The sequence below is a fragment of the Podarcis filfolensis genome (assembly GCF_964270895.1).
Source record: "Podarcis filfolensis genome assembly, chromosome: 3".
Classification (NCBI taxonomy): Eukaryota; Metazoa; Chordata; class Lepidosauria; order Squamata; family Lacertidae; genus Podarcis; species Podarcis filfolensis.
This window is the reverse complement of record NC_139606.1, coordinates 8,165,234-8,192,494: the sequence shown is the minus strand read 5'-3', so window position 1 is coordinate 8,192,494 and position 27,261 is coordinate 8,165,234. Positions and strand designations below refer to the sequence as shown.

General features: G+C 43.3%; 2 protein-coding genes across 2 annotated transcripts in view; one reads left to right on the top strand and one right to left on the bottom strand.

Moving 5' to 3' along the window:
* Positions 1-27,261, bottom strand: part of VPS36 (vacuolar protein sorting 36 homolog) — a gene marked incomplete at its 5' end in the record, with an annotated part of 180,141 nt that overhangs the window by 17,384 nt on the left and 135,496 nt on the right. The window contains 6 exons of the mRNA XM_083606648.1: positions 2,215-2,301; positions 3,277-3,366; positions 3,734-3,848; positions 7,229-7,299; positions 9,400-9,468; positions 11,987-12,114. Of these exons, the coding sequence (XP_083462774.1) occupies positions 2,215-2,301; positions 3,277-3,366; positions 3,734-3,848; positions 7,229-7,299; positions 9,400-9,468; positions 11,987-12,114 (560 nt within the window). The remainder of the gene's footprint in view (positions 1-2,214; positions 2,302-3,276; positions 3,367-3,733; positions 3,849-7,228; positions 7,300-9,399; positions 9,469-11,986; positions 12,115-27,261) is intronic.
* Positions 14,632-24,826, top strand: CKAP2 (cytoskeleton associated protein 2). Its single transcript, XM_083606541.1, has 8 exons — positions 14,632-14,786; positions 16,992-17,049; positions 18,205-19,040; positions 19,786-19,999; positions 21,471-21,638; positions 22,497-22,563; positions 23,138-23,486; positions 23,950-24,826. Exons 2-8 carry the CDS (start codon positions 17,038-17,040, stop codon positions 24,194-24,196), a joined length of 1,893 nt encoding a protein of 630 aa, XP_083462667.1. The 5' UTR covers positions 14,632-14,786; positions 16,992-17,037; the 3' UTR covers positions 24,197-24,826.

Sequence of the window (27,261 nt, the reverse complement as noted above, 5' to 3'; positions counted from 1 at the left end):
GATCTAGATAAATAAAGGGCATGCTGTAAATAATTCTTCCCCTGTCTAATTGATTCACACCCAAGTACAAAGGAGAATGTGCACACACCTAACAGGAATTTCCTCAGAAAAACAAAGAACTAAGGGAATGAATTTTTATCAGCAGCAACCAGCAGGTGCAGGAAACCCATTCTGTAATGCAGGGCACAAGTTATGAAGTAAACCGATTGATAAGTGCAAAGCAGATTTCCCTATGTTTTCAACATCCACAGTTTGATTTCTTTTATCCTCTGATAAACAGAGTGGAAGAGAACAACACGGGGGCACAGAAAATCTCCTCATACTGGGTCAGAACATTGATCTATCTAGTTTAGTATTGTCTACCCTGACAGGCAAACACTTCTGGATTTCAAACAGGGCTGTCTCCCAGCCCTATCGGCAGCTGCAGGTTATTGAACCTAGAAGCTTCTGCATACAAGGCAGATTCTCTACTGGTGGCACAAGAAAATTGGCTGCTTCGGATGCAAACAATAGCCTCATGGCTCTTCCTCCACCAGCCCTCCCTGATAAGTAAAGGTAAAGGGACCCCTGACCATTAGGTCCAGTCGTGGCCGACTCTGGGGCTGCGGTGCTCATCTCGCTTTATTGGCCGAGGGAGCCGGCGTACAGCTTCCGGGTCATGTGGCCAGCATGACTAAGCCGTTTCTGGCGAACCAGAGCAGCGCACGGAAATGCCGTTTACCTTCCCGCCAGAGCAGTACCTATTTATCTACTTGCACTTACGAGCGCTTTTGAACTGCTAGGTTGGCAGGAGCTGGGTCTGAGCAACAGGAGCTCACCCCGTCGCGGGGATTTGAACCGCCGACCTTCTGATCGGCAAGTCTTAGGCTCTGTGGTTTAACCCACAGCGCCACCACACAGTTTAAGAGAACATACTGCATGTCTGCTTAGAGACCTTTGAAATATTAATCATCATAGAAATGCTTGGAAATAAATAAATAAATAGTCATTGTGCTGTAAGATGACCCTTTCCCAATCTACTTCATGGGGTGAAGTGTAGCGGGAAGGAGGTGGAAAACCTGCATTATAAGAAAACCATCTTATAATGGAGGTGGAAAACCATCTTATAATGCAACACACCATCTTATAATGCAACCACTTTTACTACATGGGGAGGGAAGATCAGCAGGAAACAAGGGGCTCCTATATTGTTCAGCTCCACCCTAAATTTGTATGTGCCAGTTGTAAAAAGAGGAGAGTAAGTAAATCCTTATAAAAACGACAGAGATCAATTTGTTGCAGTCAACAATAAGGAGTGACAATGATGTGGGTATAATCTTGTTCTGAAAACAAGGAAATTCTACCACCAGAAACAAAAAATCACAATAGCCAGAACTGATAAACAAAAACAAGCTGTTACAAATACCAGGAAGCAAATTATTAGGAAAGATAAACCCTCATGTTTATAGAATTCCCAGTCCCACTTCTTCCTTCTGCCCCTTGCCACTAGCTAGGCTGCGTTCATATGGCCTTAAACGGCTCTTTGTTTTTCTAACCCTTAGAAAATGCTTTTGGGTCTCTTCGGACAATTTGGAAAAGCCTGCATTTTTTCTTTGTGTACAATGTTTTGAGTCGGCCAGGCCTGATCCAGTGATACCATGGCAATATCTTTGTCCAAAGCAATGGAGGAGGAAAGGATTGCTATATAGCAGGAATAAGCAAACTCGGCAGTTCAGATGTTTTAGAATTACAACTCCCATCATTCCTAGCTAACAGGACCAGTGGTCAGTGGCATTTTGACCATATAATTTCTATACCACTTAATTTATTAAAACTATCTCTAAGCAGCACACAGAAAACTGAAGCAACAACAGACAACTTAAACTAACGTTAACTTAACTTTCCTGAATAACAAATTACACTATGCAAGCACCGGAGGAAAAGAATTTTTCCACAAAAGAAGCATTCACTTCATGATAAGAAACCTATATCTTGTGCTACAGCTGCGTAAAAAGTGCAATAACTGCATTTGTAGAGGGGGGATACATCCTTTGCAAAAGCCCGTAAGCACCGGTCCTATTTAAAAATTATATATTTTTAAACATATAACACATCTGGCTCCCAAACACAATGACTGTGATCCAAATATATTTACAGACTCTCCCTATCAGCAGCTTCCAACGACTCAAAGAGTTACCCAAAAAAATCTGCACATGAAATTCCAATATTACTCACCTCGGAAATGTTCTTATCCATCTCTTTTCTTCTTTCTTCTAATTTTCTCTCAATACCTACAATTCCTGCAGCTCTTATTCTCCCTGTCTGAAAAAAAAAATACAACGACAAAAGGGTTATGAAGGAAGTGCTTAGAGTTCCCTCCTTTTGGACACAAGTAAGGCCCTGATGAGATAATGGCTGGGCCCCAGAAGGACAAAGCCCCACCCCAAAAAAGCCAGCATCCAGCTGCACAGCAGCCATTTCTGAGAAGGTATTTCAATTGCTGGGAGCTAAACAAATGTGTAGGGACACGGGTGGCGCTGTGGGTTAAACCACAGAGCCTAGGACTTGCTGATCAGAAGGTCGGCAGTTCAAATCCCCGCGACGGGGTGATCTCCCGTTGCTCGGTCCCTGCTCCTGCCAACCTAGCAGTTCGAAAGCACGTCAAAGTGCAAGTTGATAAATAGGTACCGCTCTGGCGGGAAGGTAAATGGCGTTTCCGTGCGCTGCTCTGGTTCGCCAGAAGCGGCTTCGTCATGCTGGCCACATGACCCGGGAGCTGTACGCTGGCTCCCTCGGCCAGTAAAGCGAGATGAGCGCTGCAACCCCAGAGTCGGCCACGACTGGACCTAATGGTCAGGGGTCCCTTTACCTTTACCTAAAGTCTGTGCCTGCCTTATAACATCTGTGAGATCTTGGACATGGGGTGTATTTAGAAACAACCAGGGGCGCCATCCAGAGGGGTGCAAGTCCCCCCGCAAAAAAAATTTCAAGGAGGGGTCGGGCCCCCTAAATATTCTGTGGCCTGAGACAGGCCCTGTCGGGTCTTCTCACGACTGTGACAGTGTCAGGAAAGGCTGTGCACGTCAGTGCACATTTAGTGCACCTCATTTAGTGCTATGTCTAAATGCAACTATATAATCAGCTTACATTACCTGTCAAAAATAGCCAATTTCAATTAACATTTTGGGATGGGGGGGAGATTGTTGCATAATAAAGCAGCTGCATAAAGCAAAAAGGATACTTATTGAAATGCTTATTTGAAAGCAGAGGTCCAATAATCAGAAACTGCATAAACACCTGCGAGCCTCTGGTAACATCAATGGTCTGAGAAGCAGGCATGTTTTCCCACCTCCGCTGAGTCATTTCTTCCGATAGCCTTCTGTAGAACTGTGCAGAGGTTTAAAAAAAGAAAGGAGGAAAGGAGGGAGGTTAATTCCAAGGATGCACTGAAACTGATTTAAATATATTTAGTATTTTCTAAATAAAAGCAATTTCATAAAAGTAATTTCTCAAAGGACTGAGTTTTACTGCATCACTTACCTTTACAGATCTCAAAAGTTTAGCAGTCCATACCAGCATGTTACAAGCAAGACACAATAGTAATAAACAGTAATACCTGTATAATGATTTATTTTTACCCATTTAAGTCTTGCAAAAATTTCATTTTAACCAGGCTTTATCTTTACACAAATGAAATTTATAAAACCCATCCCAATATCACCTCACCCCCATCAGGCTAAAAATACATATATACCTCAATCTGTCCATGTTCTTTGAAAGAAAGTTTGATATACGAGTATTTACTACTCTGGAAAGGGCCAGGCTCCTTGTTGGAAGGTACTGGATGAAGATGAACCACTATTTTCGCACTGAAGAGATGGGAAGAGGAAGAGAGAAAATCTTTATGTGCCCTGTAGTTATAAAAAAGCAAGGCCGCTTCCTAAATATTAACAAATGTAGATTTTTAAAGTTTTGTCTTGTCTTTTATCACAGGCTAAAAATATAGCTGGTGGAATGTAATATAACATGTTTCTTATAAATTTTCAAGAGTTCATTCAGTTGTTAAGAATTTTAAACAACAAATAGTTTTCAGAATATTTCATCTCTCTATATATGTGACAGGAGATTCAAGGCAGACAAAAAGGAACTTATAGAATTGCAGAACTGGATGGGACCCTTAGGGCCATCTAGTCCAACCCCCTACAATGCAGGAATCCCAATTTAAGCATACATGGCAGATAACCAAGGAAGTCCCATCACCTCTCATGGGGGTCCATTCCACTATCAAACAGCTCTGATGTTTAGTCAGAATCTCCTTTCTTATACTGTATTTTTCGTCCCATAGGGCGCACCGGCCCATAAGGCGCACCTAGTTTTTTGGGGGGGAAATTAAGAAAAAAAAATTTATTTCCCCCCCCCCCAAGGCGTGAGGCTGGGGCGGGGGAAGCCCGAACTTCCCCTGACCCCAGCCCCCAGAACAGGCTGCTCTCCGCAAGCCGTGGGAGCCCTCCCGCGACTTGCGCAGAGCTACCCGAAGCCCCGGCGCGACTGCTCAGCGCGCCGGGGCTTCGGGATGCAGGCAGCTCTGCGCAAGCCGGGGGAGCCCGGGGGGAACTCCCGCGGGCTCCCACGGCTTGCGGATAGCTTCCTGAAGCCTGGAGAGGGAGAGGGGTCGGTGCGCACCGACCCCTCTCGCTCTCCAGGCTTCAGCGAAAGCCTGCATTCGCCCCATAAGACGCACACACATTTCCCCTTCATTTTTGGAGGGGAAAAAGTGCGTCCTATAGGGCGAAAAATACGGTAACTTGAATCCATTGGTTTGGGTCCTAGCCACTGGAGCTTCCTCCAATCCTCCACGCGGCAGCCCTTTAGATATTTGAACATTGCTATCGTATCGTCTCTCCGTCTCCTCTTCACCAGGCTAAACATACCCATGAGGTTAGGCACAGCAGCCTCTGCCAGTGCCAACCCTCCTACCTTCTGGGACAGGGATGGAGAGGGGTACGGCGTTGATGACAGAAGTGCTAGGATGGTAATGGGGCAAAGGTGTGCATGTAGCCGTACCCGCGGCTGCCACCAAGCGAGTGCTTCTTCTGCCCTGCCCTACCTGGTTCCAGCAAGCAGCAGTACAATCACAACTTGGAGGACAGTGCAGTAGTTGTGCACTGTCACTGCTTTTCACACTAAGGTAAAGGTAAAGGGACCCCCGACCATTAGGTCCAGTCGTGGCCGACTCTGGGTTGTGGCGCTCATCTCACTTTATTGGCCGAGGGAGCCGGCGTACAGCTTTCAGGTCATGCAGCCAGCATGACTAAGCTGCTTCTGGCAAACCAGAGCAGCACATGGAAATGCCGTTTACCTTCCCGCCGGACAGGTACCTATTTATCTACTTGCACTTTGATGTGCTTTCGAACTGCTAGGTTGGCAGGAGCAGGGACCGAGCAACGGGAGCTCACAATGTCGCGGGGATTTGAACCGCCGACCTTCTGATCTGCAAGTCCTAGGCTCTGTGGTTTAACCCGCAGCACAACCCGCATCCCACGCTATCACACTGCACATAGGTAAATGATAATATTTTTTACAAGATACTTTGATGGCCAGCGGGATGCAGGTGGCGCTGTGGTCTAAACCACAGAGCCTAGGACTTGCCAATCAGAAGGTCGGCTCCAGCGGGAAGGTAAATGGCCTTTCCGTGTGCTGCTCTGGTTCGCCAGAAGCAGCTTAGTCATGCTGGCCACATGGCCCGGAAGCTGTCTGCAGACAAACGCCGGCTCCCTCAGCCAATAAAGCAAGATGAACGCACAAGCCCAGAGTCGTCTGCAACTGGACTTAACGGTCAGGGGTCCCTTTACCTTTACCTTGATGGCCACTAATGGAAAAGCTGCAATTCTCATGGAAGACAAACGTGCCAAGCTCCCTGGACTAAATAGCCAGCACTACTAGAGACTACAGCAATAGGCTGATCAATTCAGCTTATATGTTTTGGATCTGGAGGAGCCTTGAAACATGATTTGAGATATTGTATGGACCTTGGTTCTAGCTGTGGAGAGTTGGCTGGCCTGTCGAGAGGGGATGGGGGCATGGTTGGGTCGGGGGCCCCCCCGAGACCTGCTCTTCAGCAACTTCAGCATCAAAGAATATGAAGAAGAACTGCAGAAGGGACTTGGAAAAGATTTAAGAGCCTCGGACAGAAGATCTCCAGGTTGATGAACTATATGGAATGGACGGAAATGACTGGCAGAATCCGAGACCAGGGAGAAGAGATGGTGGTAGAAGATTGGGAAAGTTTAAAGTTTATATAAAGAAATATTGTAAAATTAATGAGTGTTTGAAAATTGTTGGAATGAAACTTTATGGCTTTAGCAGAAATGTTATATGGAGTTAAGTATAAATAAGTACTTTAGTATTAATGGAAAATAAGGTAAAATATATGTTAAGATATTCATAATGATAAAAATAGAGAAAGATGGAAAGGAATTGCTGAAACAAGTAACAGAAGTGGAATACAAAAAGGGAGGTGAGAGGAGGTCGATGAAATAAGGGAATGAAAGATAGAGTAATGAAGATATGTTTTTAAATTGTTGTTGTTTTGTTTTGTTCAGTTTAGTGTGTTAAGGTTGTGTTTTGTATTGTTTATTGTATTATGGTATTGTTTATTGTATTGTTCTTTCTTTTTTTCTTTTTTCTTTTCTGCTCTATTTTGTCTTTTTCTCTCGCCTTTTTTCTTTTCTTTTCTTTTCTTTTCTTGTAAGTCTTAAAAGTAATAAAGATTATTTTTTTAAAAAAAAAAAAGATCAATTCAGCTTATATGTCTACCCTTCACAAGCAGACCCAAGGTGGGTTACATGTATCGTAGAACAAATTAGAACAACAGCGTCTCCACACCCATCGTTCAGCCCAGACACTGAGGTCCAGCTCCAAGGTCCTTCTGGCAGTTCCCTAATTGAGAGAAGTGAAGTTACAGGTAACCAGGCCGAGAGCCTTCTCGGTAGTAGTGCCTGCCATGTGGAATGCTCTCCCATCAGAGGAGATAAACATTTATATGACTTTCCATAGACATCTGAAGGCTCTCCTGTATTCCACAGGGCGCCACTGCCGAGAACCCCACTCATCCTTGAATAAGCTTCTGAGAAAGGGAAATAAGGATGCATTATGGATTGGATGCTTGTGAAATACTGAATATTCCAAATAACCCAGGGAAGCGACTGTCCCCAGCATAACAGATTTTGCTACAAACTCACAGTACTACCTTTTTCCTATCCCGGCTGCTTGTTCTTCAATGAAGATAATTTGGGAAAGAGGAATAGCCATACAACATTCCTAAAAGCAGCAATAGAGAGAATAAAAACAAAGACATTTTAACTGAATCTTGCTCTTATGTTAAGACTGTGGAATCACGGCATTGTTTTTGCACTAAGTTCTGCACTAAAGCATTTCATGTGCAGAATTCTTGCCATTCTAGACCATGTTTGCTACTCATACACAGGTGTGTGGAGAAAAAAGCTCCCATGGATATGAAATAACAACAGCAACACATTGCTCAAAATAACCAAATTTTTTTGCCAAAGCTATCCTGCAAGGATAAACTGCTTTTTACTGTTTTTGGTGCTGTAACTGCAAACATTTTGGGCTTATTAACATCTCCAGTTTAAATCTCTGTACCTCAGATTACATAGATCTATTTTATTTCATCATTTCCAAAGTTGCAATTCTCAAGAATTTTTATTCTTGAAACTAACTGTTTAATTAGCAAAGAATAAAATTAATCTATGGCCTTTTAAATGGAGGGGTTTTTGTTTTTGTTTGAATTAATAAGAGTTATAGTAGTAGGAGATTGGCTAAAGACAGTAAAACCTGTGAAGAGGCAAGGCTGCTAACTCACAATTCTCTAAATCAGTGTTTTTCAACCACTGTTCCATGGCACACTAGTGTGCCGCGAGATGTTGCCTGGTGTGCCGTGGGAAAAATTGAAAAATTCGAAATAATTTTTTTTAAAAAAATATTCAAATTTTCGCCCACTAGGCAGGCGCCGGACTGTGTCCTGGGTATGGGGGGGGGGTGGGATTTTTGACCCCACCCTTGGCCAGCAGGGGTGCTGATTGGCGCTCCTCAGGGGGACACCCTCCACTTTTCTGATTGGTCCAGACTCAAGCCAGGACCTATCACAGTAGGACATCATCTTCCGACTTCCTTCCTGCCCGAGCACAGTGTGCGCAGCAGCGGAGAGAAGAAGACGTCGCGACTCGAGTCACCAGGAGGACCGGAGAAGTTGTCATTTTATTTCTCTTCAGTCTCCACTGAATGCCTTGACTGGGTTAGGGACCCTTATAGCTCAGCATCAGTTGGTGGAAATGACATGACTTTACAGGAGCAGGAGGAACTAACTGAACTGAGACAAAATCGTGGTTTCAAGCTAAGATTTGCTGATCTACCTTTGGCCAGTTTTTGGTTGGATACTGCCAAGAAGTTCCCCCTTCTGGCAAACAAAGCTTTTTTTTCCACTACATATCTGTGTGAGATGAGCTTTTCAAGCATGATTGCTATAAAAACTAAATACAGAGAGAGACTGAGAGCTGTTGACGAAGAGCTATGTGTGTGTCTTTCTTCGATTCCAGCCAGAATATCAGCTTTGTGTTCAGCCAAACAGGCCCAGCTTGCGCACTGAATAAAGTATTTTATAATTTTTCATATTTCTGTTTACTTACTATTTCATAATAAAGTAATTATAAAACACTTTCTTTGTGTTTATTTGATTCCTATTCAAGAGAATTACTTTATATATAGTCAATATAGGCACAGAGTTAAATTTTTTAACATTTTCTAATGGTGGTGTGCCTCGTGGTTTTTTTCATGAAACAAGTGTGCCTTTGCCCAAAAAAGGTTGAAAAACACTGCTCTAAATCATGTCCCACACACCTAACCAGTCACATGCTGAAAACAATAATAAACCTCCCCTTGGGCTTGCACACACACCAAACCCTCCCTTCTCCTTTAGAGAGGCTGCAAGGAGATCAGAAATTTTCACTTTCATTTTTGATTAATCAGAATGCAGCATGTTGTCTAAACCCTAAATTGGGTTGCTTTACATGTAATGTCAGGTCAAATTATGGTTTAGCATGAGTAGGCATGTGTGTTGGTTCACATTTAGTAATAGCAGCCACTTCGCTCACACCCAGGTTCTGCTGCAGAAACAGTGTTTGGGCTTAGCACTATGTCTGAGCCCAGATTTCTGGTACTGTATGTCTTGCTCCAAAACGTACCACAAGCCATTTCCAAGGTATGTTCCAAGGTGTGTTCTTACGGCACATGGTTTGTTTGGGAGAGACAGTTTGCTCACACAACCATCACAGGCAAATTAACTTTACTGTTCTTTTGCATATTATATGGAAATTACAGACATACCAGAGTGCTGAAACTTACATGATTTTTCTGATCTCTCCAGATCAATCTGTGCGTACTCAGAAGCAATATGCCCGTATCAAACTTTACCTGGTTAAGGAAGATATATTTCAGTTCATCTATGTCTCATCCAATTTTTGCCCAATACATAATTTAAAAATCATGCAGAATACTTGCTGGATACTACTAAACACCCTGAGTGAGCAGGGCATCTGTTCTTACAGCAGGGCTTCTCCCACTACTCCCCCCTCAAATCTGGAGGGCTTGATGAACTTCTAAAGCAGTTTTGGTGGGCACACAGGGAGAGATAAACTTTCCAGGTGTTCTTATGCTAAACCAAAGTTTAGGAATACAGGAAAATGCCTTATACCATGTCAGCACTGACTGGCAGCTCTTCAGGGGCTACCAGCTTAGAGCCTTCTGTATGCCATGCAGACTGCTCTACCACTGAACCATGGCCCTTCTCCATTTGAAATTTCAATTGTCAACTTTTGCTTCAGCTCCTTCTAGATTGTGAAGGTAGGTAGAACTGGTTGAAGCAAGCATGAGCAACAGATTCATGGGTGCTTCCGCCTTTGAAATCTTGAAATTCAGGTCCCTACCTATAATCTGTCACTTTCTGTAGCAAAATGAGAGGTGCTTCTTTTGACATTTAAGATGGAATTCAAGTACTATTTCTCAGGAATACCAGACAGCAAAGACTGGTGTGAATTAGAATGAAGTAGCTTCAATGCATATGAACCACAGATACTGTGAAATCCATAATAAAATGAGGCAAACTTTTTGTAGATTAGAGCAGGCTTGTTGGTGCAGTTGTTACACTTGCAGTGTGTGGTAATGAAACCTTGTGCACTTGCATTGCTCTTTAGGACCCTCGTACCTACGGGACCTGGTCTGTCCCACAGAGGAACTTACGGTCTTCAAATAAAAACATCCTGAAGGTCCCAGGCCACAGAGAGGTTAGGCTGGCCTCAACTAGAGCCAGGGCTTTTTCGGCTGTGGCTCCAATCTGGTGGAACGCTCTGTCACAAGAGACTAGGGCCCTGCGGGACTTGACATCTTTCCGCAGGGCCTGCAAGACGGAGCTGTTCTGCCAGACCTTCGGTCGGGGTTCAGTCTGACTCCCTCTCCCCTTTCCTAAGAACTTGCATGAAAGTGGCCTCCCAATTTTTCTCACAGGCCCATATAAGTTCAGCACAAACAGTTGGGCCTGGTGAGCATTTAAGGTCCCCAACCCTAATCTGCGGGTTGCCATCTGATTGGATTTTATTCTGATCCTGATCTGATTTGAAGATGTATTTTAATTGATTGTCTGATTTTATGTTAATGTGTTATACATTTGATGTTAGCCGCTCTGAGCCCGGCTTCGGCTGGGGAGGGCGGGATATAAATTATTATTATTATTATTATTATTAAGTCAATTGACTAAGCTTTCTCTAAACCAGAGGTGCAAACTGCCCTGGGGAAAGGAAAAGGAGAGTGAGGCAGGCAGGAAAGGACAACCTCACAACCTGCTCCAAACAGGGCTATCTACCATCAACTGCACTATGCAAAGGATCTCAATGACTTGCTTTGCTCTGACACTGTTTCAGTGTGATTTTCTTCATTTATTCTGATTTCAAAGGTGAGATGCTATTACAGCGTGATAATAAAGAAAATAAAAAACTCCACATGTGATCTGTGTATGAATGCTACAGAAAAATCCAGATATTTTAGCAAGCCTAACCTACTTAAAATGCGGGTATGAAAACTTTAAAAAGATGTTGTATTGAAAACCTCTGATTCAAAAACAAAGCTGGAATGTAGAGGAAGACACTGAAATGAGTACTGTAATGGGAGAGAGAACCACAATCCGCACCCTTCTTGCAACAAATTCACTACCTTGCTTGATGCTTCCCGATACTACAAAGCTCCATTCAATCCAAAACTATACTTCTGACTAATTGGAAATAGCTTGCAGATATTTATTGGCTTGGGATTTTATATAAGTTAAGTGATGAATTAATATGTTTAATTTCAAAAGGAAAAGATTCAAGGATGTTAAGGTTTAAGTTAAATTTATAAGAACTATGATTTGGAAAACCGTTAAAAGGATATGCATTGAAATTCAACCAAGGGGAAGCGAGGAAGTCACTTAACAATGTTAATAAGTGTAATTTTAATAAGGTTATGATTTATGTTTATTTGTTTACTTGATTGTCTATAATTTTGTGAAAATCAATTAAAAAAAATGGGGAAAAACAAAACAAAGCTATACTTCTGGACACCTTGCCTAGGAATGATCTACAGTTCCAATACCTGCGACAGGTAAGAGAAATCAGCTGAAGCCCCACCCAATGTTGTTGGGGGTATTTCATTTCACAATGCCTGGCAAAAGACTCCCTGCAGGTAGAAAACGGGCAGCAGCAGCCTATCTCCCCCTGACACCCTAGCTTTCTAGATGCAGAGCGCCTTCCCTCCATTTTCTGCGGGAGGTTTTTTCCTCTTTAAAAATCCTCTTCGGGGCAATCAGGACCTCTGAAGGAGGAAGGCTCGGCCTGCTTCGTCCAGCCTGCGCCCCTGCCTAGCCCAGGCCCGCCTGCCCCGCGCCCCGGCCAGCTCCCCCGACCTTCTCCTCGCCGTCGTAGAGGCGGACGCCGCGCTGCTGCGTGACCAGGTTCTCGTGGATCTCCAGGAGGCCGCTGGTCCAGCCGAAGCGGTCCATGGCGCTTAGGCCAAGCCCGGCCTCCCTCCCTCCCTCCCTCGGCAGGCAGGCAGGCAGGCAGCGGGGATGGCCGAGCCGCCCTCCGGCACCTCCCCGTTTCGGAAGGGAAATGGGCCAAGCGGCGACGAGGAGGCCGCCTTGGGGCGGGCGGAGGAGGAGGAGGGGGAACGGCGCATGCGCATCCCGCCTCCACAATCAATCAAAAGTATTTGCCTTCTCCCAGCCCCTGGACTCATTAAACTGGGTGGGTGGGTTACGTTTGCTTGTGCTCTTGTTTTATTATGTATTTTGTGTTTTCAGAGACTGCATTTTTCCATTATGATCCATGTATACAAATGTGATAAACAACAGGAACATCCATCTCTTTACAGATAGGTAGCCGTGTTGGTCTGCCATAGTCAAAACAAAAAACTTTTTTTCCTTCCAGTAGCACCTTAAAGACCAACTAAGTTAGTTCTTGGTATGAGCTTTCGTGTGCATGCAGAAGGTATCAGAAGGTATGCACGAAGGTATCGTGTGCATGCAGAAGGTGCATGCAGAGGTATCTGAAGAAGTGTGCATGCACACGAAAGCTCATACCAAGAACTAACTTGGTTGGTCTTTAAGGTGCTACTGGAAGGAAATTTTTTTTTTTGTTTCGATCCATCTCTTTGTCTGCACACAGTTCAAAGCAAAGCCTTTTCTTGCCTCAAGTGACAAGATGATTCACTCCAAACATGAAGTCATAGAACCATAGAACCATAGAGTTGGAAGAGACCACAAGGGCCATCGAGTCCAACCCCCTGCCAAGCAGGAAACACCATCAGAGCACTCCTGACATATGGTTGTCAAGCCTCTGCTTAAAGACCTCCAAAGAAGGAGACTCCACCACACTCCTTGGCAGCAAATTCCACTGTCAAACAGCTCTTACTGTCAGGAAGTTCTTCCTAATGTTTAGGTGGAATCTTCTTTCTTGTAGTTTGGATCCCTTGCTCCGTGTCCGCTTCTCTGGAGCAGCAGAAAACAACCTTTCTCCCTCCTCTATGTGACATCCTTTTATATATTTGAACATGGCTATCATATCACCCCTTAACCTCCTCTTCTCCAGGCTAAACATGCCCAGCTCCCTTAGCCATTCCTCATAAGGCATCGTTTCCAGGCCTTTGACCATTTTGGTTGCCCTCCTCTGGACACGTTCCAGTTTGTCAGTGTCCTTCTTGAACTGTGGTGCCCAGAACTGGACACAGTACTCCAGGTGAGCTCTGACCAGAGCAGAATACAGTGGCACTATTACTTCCCTTGATCTAGATGCTATACTCCTATTGATGCAGCCCAGAATTGCATTGGCTTTTTTAGCTGCTGCGTCACACTGTTGGCTCATGTCAAGTTTGTGGTCAACCAAGACTCCTAGATCCTTTTCACATGTACTGCTCTCAAGCCAGGTGTCACCCATCTTGTATTTGTGCCTCTCATTTTTTTTGCCCAAGTGCAATACTTTACATTTCTCCCTGTTAAAATTCATCTTGTTTGTTTTGGCCCAGTTCTCTAATCCGTCAAGGTCGTTTTGAAGTGTGATCCCGTCCTCTGGGGTGTTAGCCACCCCTCCCAGTTTGGTGTCATCTGCAAATTTGATCAGGATGCCCTTGAGTCCATCATCCAAGTCGTTGATAAAGATGTTGAATAAGACCGGGCCCAAGACAGAACCCTGTGGCACCCCACTAGTCACTCTTCTCCAGGATGAACCAGGGGATACTGCTGCTGCATCACATTCTAACTACCTAAGTCTACTACATTTTAATATTTTAATGTTTTAATATTTTAATGTTGTATTTTAATTTTGTTTTTAAGTTGTATTCATTCAACTTGTTTTTATTATTGCTTGTTAGCTGCCCTGAGCCCGGCCTTGGCTGGGGAGGGCGGGGTATAAGTAAAAATTATTATTATTACTACTACTATTAAAATGAGGCTGCATTTTCAATTATATTTTAACCTGTATTTTAAATTGTGGTTTCTTTTTATTTGTAATTTTACTGGTGTTAGCCGCCCTGAGCCCAGCTCTGGCCGGGGAGGGCGGGGTATAAATACAAATTTATTATTATTATTATTATTATTAATAATAATAATAATAAATTATTATTATTATATATTATATAAATTATTATTATTATTAATAAATAAAATTATGAAGAGGAAGGGCAGCTCAAGAGACAATTCCATGCACAATGAATGCAATTAACACCAACATTTAAATTACACACAAATGCAAATGTGCGCTCTTGGACGAAACAATAATAAAAAAAAATTCCCTCCATACATCCAACCCTCCTTCCCTGGGAAGGATTTGCAGGCATCCACCCGCCTCTTCCCATGCTAGGAACCAGAACGGACCGTTGAAAAGTATTTGCCCTTCCCGCTCATGCGCACTTTCCTCGTTTGAAGCAGAAACCGGCCTGGAGCAACCGCTCTCGCCCCATATATGGAAGTGAGGGGGGCGGTGCTGTGGGCGGACTCGGCCGTACCCCGGCAGCCAATAGCACCGCATCTCCCCCTCCCCGCGCGCGTTCATTCTAATTGGACGATTTCAAGCTCTCAGGCCAATCGCGTTCCGGAAGACCGTTTCGCCTCGCGCGTGATTTAAACCAAAGTTGCGAGCCGCCGCGAAGGAGAGTGGCGGTTGGGGCGGCGACGGCGGCGGCGGTCAAGTCCGGTCGAGCTCCTCACGCAGGTGAGCGCGATAACCCAAGCTTATTTCATAATAATAATAATACTAATTTTCCCCAGCCGCTCAGGGTTAATAATATTATTATTATTAGGAGTCGTCTGTGGTACCTCCACAAGCAGGTAAAACAGAATTTTACCCCTTGGCCCGGGGTCATGCATTCAGGCAGACCGTTGTGGCTTGGGCGGGTGTTCCCCATATTATTATTATTATTATTATTATTATTATTATTATCATCAACGTTGTTGTTGTTGTTGAGTCATTTAGTCAGTTCTGACTCTTCATGACCCCCTGGACCAGAGCATGCCAGGCACTTCTGTCTTCCACTGCCTCCCGCAGTTTGGTCCAACTCATGCTGGTAGCTTCAAGAACACTGTCCCACCATCTCATCCTCCTTGTGCCCTCCATCTTTCCCAACATCAGGGTCTTTTCCAGGGAGTCTTCTCTTCTCATGAGGTGGCCAAAGTATTGGAGCCTCAGCTTCACGATCTGTCCTTCCAGTGAGCACTCAGGGCTGATTTCCTTCAGAATGGAGAGGTCTGATCTTCTTGCAGTCCATGGGACTCTCAAGAGTCTCCTCCAGCACCAGAATTCAAAAGCATCAATTCTTCGGCGATCAGCCTTCTTTATGGTCCAGCTCTCACTTCCATACATCACTACTGAGAAAACCATAGCTTTAACTATACGGACCTTTGTTGGCAAGGTGATGTCTCTGCTTTTTAAGATGCTGTCTAGGTTTGTCATTGCTTTTCTCCCAAGAAGCAGGCGTCTTTTAATTTTGTGACTGCTGTCACCATCTGCAGTGATCATGGAGCCCAAGAAAGTAAAATCTCTCACTGTCCCCATTTCTTCCCCTTCTATTTGCCAGGAGGTGATGGGACCAGTGGCCATGATCTTCATTGTTTTTTTATGTTGAGCTTCAGACCATATTTTGCGCTCTCCTCTTTCACCCTTATTAAAAGGTTCTTTAATTCCTCCTCACTTTCTGCCATCAAGGTTGTGTCATCTGCATATCTATACCGCCCTTCGTCCGTAGATCTCAGGGCGGTTCACAACGATACAATATCTTTATTGACATTGTCCCATAAGGAACAATGAAATTGATAATCTACGTAAAACATTCAAAACCCCCTAAAAACTCTGAAACCCCATTTTAAAATACAATGTACTATAGAGACTCCTTATGCTGTGTTTAGAACCAGAAATACATTTGCATAGAAACTGTTTCTCAGGCGGCTAGCCCTGGTCTTTATAACCCTGTACCTTCTTCCAGAAGGCAGAAGCTGAAAGAGATCATTTCTGGGGTGCGTACTATCCTGCGCTATCTCTGCCGCTTTCTTATGGTACCTGACAGCATAGATTTGATGGTGGGAAGAGAGCACCCAATTATTCTCTCTGCAGTCTTTACAACCCTGGACAGCATTGTTTTTTCCCTGGCTGTGCAGCTCCCAAACCACACACACAGACCATAAGTTAATACACTCTCAACAGTACAATGGTAAAATGCCATCAACAAGTCCTTTGAGAGATTGTTTTTCGGGAGGATTCTCAGAAAATATAGCTTCTGCTGTGCTCTCTTCATCAGGTTTTTGCTGTTTTCTCCCCAGGTTAGGTCATCTCTCAACTCCTTCCCAGAAATCGAAACACCGAGACCTGTTCCACGCACTCCCCCTCAATAATAAGTGGCTGTACAGTCAATTTACATTTCCTAAAGTCCACAATAATCTTTTGTTTTCTTTAAGTTAAGGAGTAAGTTGTTTTTCCTGCACCACTCCCCCAACTGCTCAGCCTCCTTCCTATCGGCCCCCTCCCCCTCTCCAGCTGTGATTAAACCAACCACCGTTGTATCATCTGTAAACTTAATGATCTTATTACTGGGGTATTTGGGGGCACAGTCAGCTGTATAGAGTGTATATAAAAGCGGGCTCAACACGCACACCTGCCTCTAAACGGCTTCCCTCCTCTGCGCAGAGGACCCTGCTTTCCCTCGCTATATCAGTTGGCAGAGGCTCAGCTCCCGTGCTCCTCCTAGGCTCATAGAAATGGATGAGTGCGATGCTTATGACAGGATAGTGTCCATAGTTTACAGCTATGTCTGAAGTGCGGGTGTGCAGGATAGGGCTTTTTTCAGTTGTGGTGTCAAAGCTTTGGGGATGCCCTCTTGTTAAGCTATCCTGGTGCTCATCTCTTGTTTTTTTGTTCTCCTAACAGCTTATCAAGCAAAAGCCACAGGACAATTTTACTTGCGAAGCAAAAAATGGAAAGTCCGGTAAGTATATGTCTCTTGTATTCATTCACTTGAATTTTGGACTCAAGGTGGATTATACTAGTTTGCAGTTAAAGGGGAGAATGAGGAATCTGTTTCTAAAAGACAGACAGCTAAATTTATTTATAAGCCCAGGAATTTCCAGATCATAACTCTAGTAATGCATTAGTAGCTTTTATAACTTGTTTAAAAATGTTAACTATAAATTAATTTATAAAAAGTCTAAACCGGCTTTTCTTGCTCATTACATTTATATTACACACACATCTACATACCCATACATACTGTTTCACAGTTCTTGATTGATTGCTTTACATACAATGAAAATGGGGTGGGGAGCAGTGTTCGAAATTCCCATTGTTCTAAGCGCATTTTGCAACAGGGAATTTCATTAGTGCGAGCAGTTTCTGAGCTCTGTGCCTAAGATTTCAGGTTAAAACTGCAGAGTGGAAGGAAAGGCGGACCTTTTTCTGCCTCTCCACTTCCAACTGCTCTCTGAAGACTGGGGAAGACTTAAGAATATTAGGGGAGTGGGCAGTGAAAAGACTAGACCAGACATGTCCAACAGGTCGACCCCAATCAACAAGTAGATCCCCTTCTGATCACAGTCGATCGCGGGACCCTTATCGCTTGCGTTACTTAAAACTGGAATGAATGCCTCTGCTCTGTCGCTTTGGTTCATCCTCCAATGACAATGGGGAGATCCCTGCCAGTATTTTTATATTGGGAGTAGATTGCAGTCTCTTGGGAGTTGGACATGCCTGGACTAGACCATGTGAAAAATGAACATAATATTTTAGTTGCTGTTCATTCATTTTCAGCTTTGTATTCTTGCTGTAAAAAAAAACGTGTGCCTAGACATTCCATTGTTGTGCCCATAACCTAGGTTTAAGTTGTCATTTAGCTCCTAGCTTTCATTTGTTTCTAACAACAGAATTAGATCTAGAGATTGTTGTCTGGCATATCTAATCTCCTGCTAGTATTATTCTCTGGAATATATTACACTATGATAATATAAGAAATAATGGTGTTGAAATAATATCATTTTCCTTTTTAAGGAAAAAGTAAAGCAGATATGCTTATAACCGTTTTGTTTTTCAGGTGGTTATGTTGGAAAATGTGGAGAAAAAGATCTATAATGTTAATTTAATATTTCAGGAAAACAAAGAAAATGCAGTTGGACCTCTGTGGACCCAAGTGGATGACTTGTTGGAGGAAAACTTAGCTTCTCCAAAAGCTTTAAAGTCTCCTATCATATTGAAGCAGATTTCTGTGGCTGAAAACTGTAGCCCTCTGGCTAGTACAAAAACGAACTGTAGCCCCCTGGCAGTTGTTTTTGAACCAGCTAAAACGAAAAGCCAGCACATGTCCTTTAACCAGACCTCCTTACTCAAAAGAAATGGAAAAGAGAAAGTGCTGAAAACAGCTGCACCACCCACCTTCGTTCCACCCCTTTCAGAGAAGCGTGCGCTTGGCTCATATTGTGGTAGGATAGTAGAATCTAAAATAAACTCCTTCAGAAGAAAACCAGAACATGAGAATAGGAGGCACACTATGGCTGCTGCTCCTAAATCAGCAGGGAGGACTCAATCCACAAGCAGCATTACAGGCAAAAGGGATGATAGAGTCACCAGCACAGTTAATACTTCTAAGTCTGTTGCTATTGCCAAACCTGCAGCTGTTCTCTCACTTCAAGCCAGGCCTCCTGTGAAGGTGCCTGTTGGCCACCCAAAGCCCATTCTGAACCATGAGACAAAAACTATCAATAGAACACCAGGGAATAATGGGGCATCCCAAAGAAATCCTAATAGGAATGGGAAGCTCGTCAGTGCTAACAGATCTGTGCACAGAGCAAAGAAAAATGCTCCAACGAAAACTGGACTTGGACCACATTTAACGGGACCTGTTTCTGAAGCTCGTGGTGCTGTCTCAGCTTTGAAATCAGCTGACGGCGTCAGAAAACATAATCCAGCGAAACCTGCAAAAGGAATAAGGTAATAGAAAGGTGTGGGGATAACATTGGCTTAGATCTCTGTAAATTTAGGATATGCACAAGTTATTTTGTCCGAAAATAAAACAAGCCAAATTCTTTTGAGGTCAACTTTTTAGGTTTAGGATACTGATACTATACACAGGTGGGGATCCTCTGGCCTGCAGGCCACGCTTGGCCCACATTGGGGTCCAATTTGGCATACCAGTCCATTTTCCTCAAATCAAACCTACCTGCTGTTTACTACCAGTTATTTACCCATGGTTAGGCATTTGGGCAGGGACGCGGGTGGCGCTGTGGGTTAAACCACAGAGCCTAGAACTTGCTGATCAGAAGGACGGCGATTTGAATCCCCGCGATGGGATGAGCTCCCGTTGCTCTGTCCCCGCTCCTGCCAACCTAGCAGTTCAAAAGCACATCAAAGTGCAAGTAGATAAATAGGTACCGCTCCAGCAGGAAGGTAAACGGCATTTCTGTGCACTGCTCTGGTTCGCCAGAAGCAGCTTAGTCATGCTGGCCACATGACCCGGAAGCTGTATGCCGACTCCCTCGGCCAATAAAGCGAGATGAGCACCACAACCCCGGAGTCGGCCACGACTGGACCTAATGATCAGGGGTACCTTTACCTTTAGGCATTTGGGCGTCATTGGGTTACATCTGTATTGGGTCTGTTGCATGGCCTATTCCTAATTACATTATGGGGCAAAGCAGAATGTTGATAACTTACTAATATACTGACTTGTTTGTAGAACCACACCAGCTGAACGGCCACCATTGACAGGGCTAAAGAAGCTGCCACCCCCCATATCTGTTTATACTCTGCCTGAAAGAGAATCCTTTCATCAAACTATAAAAGAACCAGTTGAATCCTTCTGGTCTGCCCTTGCAGACGAAGATGAACAAGGACTACTGAGTGACAGCGTCAATAAGACCCTTGTGGAATGTCTGCACTTAATTGAGGAGGTGAGGCCTCTGTTAAGCCACAGTAATGAGGAAATAAGCTTTTGTATATGTAAATGTTCAATACTTTCATTCAGCTCTGTTGTTGTTGTTGTTTAGTCGTGTCCGACTCTTCGTGAACCCATGGACCAGAGCATGCCAGACACTTCTGTCTTCCACTGCCTCCCGCAGTTTGGCCAAACTCATGTTGCTAGCTTCGAGAACACTATCCAACCATCTCGTCCTCTGTCGTCCCCTTCTCCTTGTGCCCTCCATCTTTCCCAACGTCAGGGTCTTTTCCAGGGAGTCTTCTCTTCTCATGAGGTGGCCAAAGTCTTGGAGCCTCAGCTTCAGGATCTGTCCTTCCAGTGAGCACTCAGGGCTGGTTTCCTTCAGAATGGAGAGGTTTGATCTTCTTGCAGTCCATGGGACTCTCAAGAGTCTCCTCCAGCACCAGAATTCAAAAGCATCAATTCTTTGGCGATCAGCCTTCTTTATGGTCCAGCTCTCACTTCCATACATCACTACTGGGAAAACCATAGCTTTTACTATACGGACCTTTGTTGGCAAAGGTGATGTCTCTACTTTTTAAGATGCTGTCTAGGTTTGTCATTGCTTTAACGGATGATTTGTTATACCTCGGTGGTAGAGCCTCTGCTTTGCATGCAGAAGGTCCTCCTAGGTTCATTCATTCTCATGTCCAGGTCTTGCTGAGAGAGACTGCCACTCTGAAATCCTGGAGCGCTGCTGTCAGTCACTGTAGAGACAATACTGAGCTAGATTTAGTATAAGGCAAGCTTCCTGTGTTCCTAGGTTCCTTAATGATAAAATCCTGCTGTTTGCAAGAATTTCTCCATTATACATGGGACCAGATGAATTCATGCTGTACACAATTAAAGTCACATTTTCCCCATGAGTTGCTTTCGTTTTGAGGTGATCACCCAAGTATGAGGCAGAATATAATCCGAACAGATGGCTCCTGAGGGAAAAATTCTGCTGTTAGCTATTTGATTAGGAGATAAACCCCTCGCAGAAGATGGGGAACAATTCATTAGCAGGATAAAGATGCTATTGGCTCCCCCTTGCAGGCCTAACTCACTTTCAATTGAAGATGAACAATAAGAGGAGTAACTGGTGGTCCACAGATTTGTTAGTCACTGGTAACGATCTTTAGATCTGTTGACTGGCGCTCAGTCAGCACAAGCTGTATTGCAGAGGACAGAGAGGTCCAGCGTGCTTATTTAGGGTGGGTTGCAACAGAGGAGATCTTCCCCAAGTTCTGTGCTAAATACGGGGAGGCACTGGGTCTCTGCTGTACCCTAGGCTTTGAAGACATGGTCCGTAGTCTCTGAAAACCTATACCACAATAAATCTGCTAGTCTATAAAAAGTGCTGCAAGAGTTCAGTGTTCACTGCAACAGATTAACCGCAACCTCTGAAATTCATATTACGTAACAACTTTTAAAAAGTAAGCCAACATATAAAATATCTTTAGGGTTATCCAGGTGATGACATACATTCCACTTTGGAAAAGCTGACCTTGTCTGTGCCAGATGCAAAGAAATTTGCCAAATACTGGGTATGCCAGATGCGTCTCGAACAGTTTCGCTCCATTGAAAAAGTCCTTGCTATCTATGAAAAGGCAATTCTGGCAGGAGCACAGGTAAGAATTCTTAAATGTTATTGTGTTAGCATTTATATTTAATTAGAGTAATTTTTATGCATTCTGCAGATGAGGCTTTATTTTCTAAAATTCCGTGGTTGTGTCCTCTACCACGTAAAAGCTTATATTTATTGACTTTTCATCCAAGGAACTCAAGGTGGTGTACGTACTGTAGTATTTTATCCACACAACAACTCTGAAGTAGATAGCTCCGAAGTCACCTAGTGAGTTTCATGGCCAAGTGGGAATTTAGTCTTGAGTCTTCCCAGTCTTAGTCCAACGCGAACCGCTACAGCACACTGGCTACCATATTTTTCGCCCTATAGGACGCACTTTTTCCCCTCCAAAAATGAAGGGGAAATGTGTGTGCGTCCTATGGGGCGAATGCAGGCTTTCGCTGAAGCCAGGAGAGCGAGAGGGGTCAGTGTGCACCGACCCCTCTCGCTCTCCAGGCTTCAGGAAGCTCTGCGCAACCCTCGGGAGACCAGCTCCGAGGGTTGCGCAGAGCTGCCTGGAGTCCCGGGCTCTGCGCGGCCATCGGGAGCGGGGCGTGAAGTCCCGCCCGGCTCCCGATGGCTGTGCAGAGCTGCCTGCAGTCCTGGGCTCAGCGCACTTCTCCCCATTGCCAGCCCCACAAGCTCGGGGGACAGCGGGGAGGCGGAGCGCGCCTTCCCGCTGTTCCCCGACCTGGTTCTTCCAGCCCCGCACCTGGGGGGGAAATTATTTTTTTTTCTCTTTATTTCCCCCCCAAAAAACTAGGTGCGTCCTATGGGCTGGTGCGTCCTATGGGGCGCAAAATACGGTAATTACAATTGACTTGGGCATGATCTGGTACTAACAAAATCACATTTCTTTTAGCCCAAGGATGAGTTACGCCGTACATTAGCAGATGTTATGAAGAAAACAAAAATCATATCTAAATCTGGTAAGAGTAACTATTTTTAATTTAAGATTGCAGCTTGTTGCCCTTAAATTAATAGTTTAATAATAAAGCAGAAACTTTAATTGGAGATTATCTGCGCCCACTAATTTGAGTGCAATTATGAACATATTAACTTTTCCCCCTCTTTTTCCTTTGTTCCTTCAAGCATCTGGCTCCTAACCTTCTTAGCTGTAACTCTGTTGCTATCGTTCCACATTCTAAAAGCTGAAATGTATAGTCGGTGAAGATATTTCTGTCCTTGGTTTGCTATACTGTGACTCTGCTTGTTGCCTACATTTTAAAATTACCTTTCTGGAAAGATGGACCATTCTTCATCAGGTTTTATCAAGATACTTATTTTGAACGTATAGTCGCAACTTGTTTGGAAATACAACCATTCATCCTATTTTTGTAACAAAAATGTGCTACAAATTCTACTTCATAGTGAATGTGATTTAACTATCAAAAGATATGGCACTAGTCTACATTGAGTAAGTTAACCCCTGAATTTCAATTTTTTTCCACAGGAAAAAGTTCTGGGTCACCTTGACTTATGACAGTGTATTTCTATTTTCAGAGGAATGTGTGGAAAAAGAAATCACTCTAAATCATGAGGCCGAAGTTCATTTAGATGAAGAGAAGATAGAAAACGCGTTCAAGGAATTAAACGTCAATAACAAGATGGAGTCTGGTAATGAAGTGACTTCTCAAAAAGCAGAGGCTTGTTTGAAGTCTGAACAAGAGAGCATTGCAGTTGAAGAAAAGCACCAAAATAAAGAAGAGAAGCCTACAGTTCTCGAAAAAGAAGAGCAGGATAGTGGCAATGCAGAGGGAGAGAGAATACTAGAGTTCCCAACTCCTGAAACTGACAAAGGAGGCTCGTACTTAATTAAGTATAACTTGTCGACTACTCCCTCCTTAATAAGGTAAGCTGCCTCTTCAGGTTTACATTCTCTATCTGGTTTCTAATGTGGGTGGGTCACTATATTTGACACCTTTGTTCAATCTCAAGCTGAATGGAGAACTCAGTAAGTATTTGGGGGTGGTGATTCTGCCAGGTATGGCTTATTTATTCATTTATTTTGCAAGCCTTTCAAGGGATATCAAAGTAAAACTTGCAACTGAGAAATATCATTCAAATGAACGACAACAAGTCCTAATCTTCTCACCCAGCTCTCCAGTTCAGTTTGTATGTTGCCTCTCTGTCACAGCAGACCTAGAGCATCTAACGTTGCTGGGCTGCCGATTTGAGATCAGTGCTGTAGAGAGAATAACTTAAGTAATATTCAGTGTCAAACTTAATGTCTGCTTGCCTTATAACAAGTTGTAATCTTGCAAATATTTTGTATTTATGGCCTACCTCTTTTCCCTCCCTCATTGATCTCCAAGCACAAATAAAAAAATGCAGGGTGACGGTAACCATCCTGCAATCAAGGATCTGAAATTTTTAACTCCTGTGAGACGTTCTAGCCGCATACAAAAGAAGGTGTGTAAGTTGCCAGATATGTTGAAAGACCACAACCCTTGTGTTTCTTCACTTGAACAACTTGAAGAATTCGGAGCTGAAGGCATTGGTTTCATCTACAGACACAACAGTGCACTGCGCAAACTCTGTACCCAACAAGGGCAAGAGTGATTATGGCACAATTTTAAGGTTTCTTTGAAATGATCAGAAGCAAAACGAGCGACATTGCTTTTGATGCAACTAATAATAGCTGTATTGAATAGAAAAGGGTATCGTGGGTATATAAGGTGTGATGTATTTTAACAGTGAGTAATGCTTGGTCATCTATTTGGTTTATGGATGTGACCATCAAAGTGGTTTTCTTTGGTAATGTTTATTAATATGCCTTTAATCTGCAAGTGTATGTTCTAAGAATAAGGCGGTCTTTTATTGTGTGTGTATTTTTCATTTTCAAATAAAATAAACATCTCTGAATCGTGCTCCAGTACAGACATAATGCTCACATTCCTAACCATGGTTAAGAAATGTGAAGCAGGTCTTGAGATGGCACACTCATAACTTCCTCTGGCCTTAACACTAATTCAATTCTAGCAGTAACTACTAACCCTACTATTCAATATACACAATTTTTTCAATCTCTTGTAAAACTTGTCTCTAAAATTTTGTGCTATCCCTTTAAAAACCTGTTTGTATAACTTTTCCATAGAACTTTTCCACTGCGGAAGTTTAAAAACATTTTAAATGAATGTTTAAATCTTGGTTTATAATAACACATGTTTAAAATAAAATAATTTATATCCACTTTTTTGTGATACGTTTCTTCCAGAAAGAATTAAGCTAAGCACTTTATAAGAGAGGAAAACAACAGATTCAAATATCTTGTCCTAAAGCCCAACATAGACTGTAAATATATTTTATACTTGGGTAGATGCTCCATGAGATCTACCTCTACCTAAACAATCAGATTCCTCTCCTAATCCAAAGACACTATGGAGACCTGCCTAAAAAACCTCTTGATTGTGCTTGGCTTGATTTAATGGGCCTTGGGATTCTCCCAGAAAATAGTGTATTTTAAATCTTCACATATGCAACAAGAAAACTTAATGCACCAGCAGATAATGACAAATTCAAACAATTTTTATTTTTTTAAAGTTTCTTTATATCCTTTTGTAGTTCTTACAATTGTTTTTTCAAAACTTAATTCTAAAACTTTCAAAGGTTATTAACACAGTGCCATCCATATGTAGGGTGCTTACAGCCAATAATATAGTAGTTCCTTGCTCCAAAGGGGCTTCATCTAGAAAAAGGATGGAAACAAGGAAAGACAACTGATAAGGATGATGTGAATTTAACAGAAACAAAATTGGTTCCTTTTTAGAGAGGGTGGACTGGAACTGAAATTCCTTTTAAAATGAACTTTCCAAGCACTTCACGTTTTATCTGCAATTGTTGCTGTTTTTTTGTGTTGAATATTGTTATGTACTAAAGTTCTCACCCTGGGCCAGCAGGGGGGGATACTGTAGATAGTTTTCACTCAGGTCCACATATGCAAATAAGGGATTGAAAGTGACGTTAGGTGATTGGGTAGTTACAGAAAGTCTTACTGTTGCATTGTAGTGGAGCTCTATATAAGCAGGCTGGCTGAACCCTTCAGTTCATTTCTGTTCTGGCCTGTGAATAAGCAAGAGCTGTTTGAAGAATTGCTGTGTCGTCTGATATGTTCACCCACAACTTAACAAATATATGCTATATGGTAATTTATGGACCTAATAGGTATCTAAAGCCATTTGCACATAACAAAATATGTATTTTATCAAAGCAATTGTCGAAAAGTCCATCCAGAATGTAGGCTATATACAGAAACTATAGTGATCTTTTAGGGAGCAGGCAGGGCCCATGATTTACATCAGGCACATCCAACAGGTAGATCGTGACATCTACCGACATCTGTGGTAGATCGTCGGCTCCCCTAAGAAAAGCTAAACACTTTGCCTGCACCCCCCAAAACAGGGACTTCCTTCTTAAAAAAGCTGAACAACTTTGACCTGAACCCCCAAAAAGGCGGTAGATCACTGCCCGTCTTTAACTCTGGTGAGTAGATCACAGTCTCTTGGGAGTTGGTCACCCCTGATTTACATCATAGGAGCCTACACAACACAAACCACTGCTGCTGTATGTAGGTTTTATTTTATTTGTTTTTTATCTTCTATTTTGGAAATGTAAGTCCAGGTTTTTTTCTTTATTTTTTTGGGGGGGGGCAAGAGAGTGGGGCCCTAAGCTATAGCTTGTTTAGCTTATATGTAAATCCGGCACTGCCTACCTGTCAAAAGTGGCCCACCAGGGTGGGGGAACCCCAAGATCCAGCCTGAGAGGCTGAAGAGGCTCCCCCACTCCTGCCTTAAGCTAATATCACTCTTCAAACCTGTCTTTCCAGTGATATATGGTCGCTGGGATGCGTTCTCTATGAGCTGTGCACTCTTAAACATCCAGTAAGTACCCTTCCTTATGTTTATTACTTCCAGGAACTGATCCAAGGCCAGTTTCTAAAAATGCAATGTGAGAATTGACCCTTCCCTTAAATCTTCACAAATACTTTTGTGGCTTGATGTAATTGCACTCATGCCATTAATATTGTAGGGACTGTTTATGATATGCTGCAAATAGAGGTATTTTTTGGAGGGAATAGAGTTTTCATTTGGAAAAGGGAAGCATTTACAGCGCAAACCTATCTGTATGTACTCAGATTGTGGTCAATACAGCATACCCACAATATTCATTTTTAGGTTTGCTGTCATGCTGTAATATCCTTGTACTCAGGTCTGCTTAGTGCTCTCATCACGATGATGGTTTCTCTGTCACAGGCTGCTCTCCTAAAAAAGGATGGGGGTGCGGGGTTTTTTTCTTTAAATGTTTTTTTGGGCCCTAAGCTATAGCTTGTTTTGTTGTTTAGTCGTGTCCAACTCTTCGTGACCCCATGGACCAGAGCACGCCAGGCACTCCTGTCTTCCACTGCCTCCTGCAGGGTCTCTTCCAGGGAGTCTTCTTTGTGGTCCAGCTCTCACTTCCATACATCACTATTGGGAAAACCATAGCTTTAACTATACATGATGCCTCTGCTTTTTAAGATGCTGTCTAGGTTTGTCATTGCTTTTCTCCCAAGAAGCAGGCGTCTTTTAATTTCGTGACTGCTGTCACCATCTGCAGCAGTGGCGTAGCGTGGGGGGTGCAGGGGGGGC

Coding starts and splice junctions, on each gene's coding strand:
- CKAP2 (XM_083606541.1), top strand. Junction 19,041..19,785: donor AAACCTGCAAAAGGAATAAG/GTAATAGAAAGG, acceptor ACTTGTTTGTAG/AACCACACCAGCTGAACGGC. Junction 20,000..21,470: donor GTCTGCACTTAATTGAGGAG/GTGAGGCCTCTG, acceptor AAATATCTTTAG/GGTTATCCAGGTGATGACAT.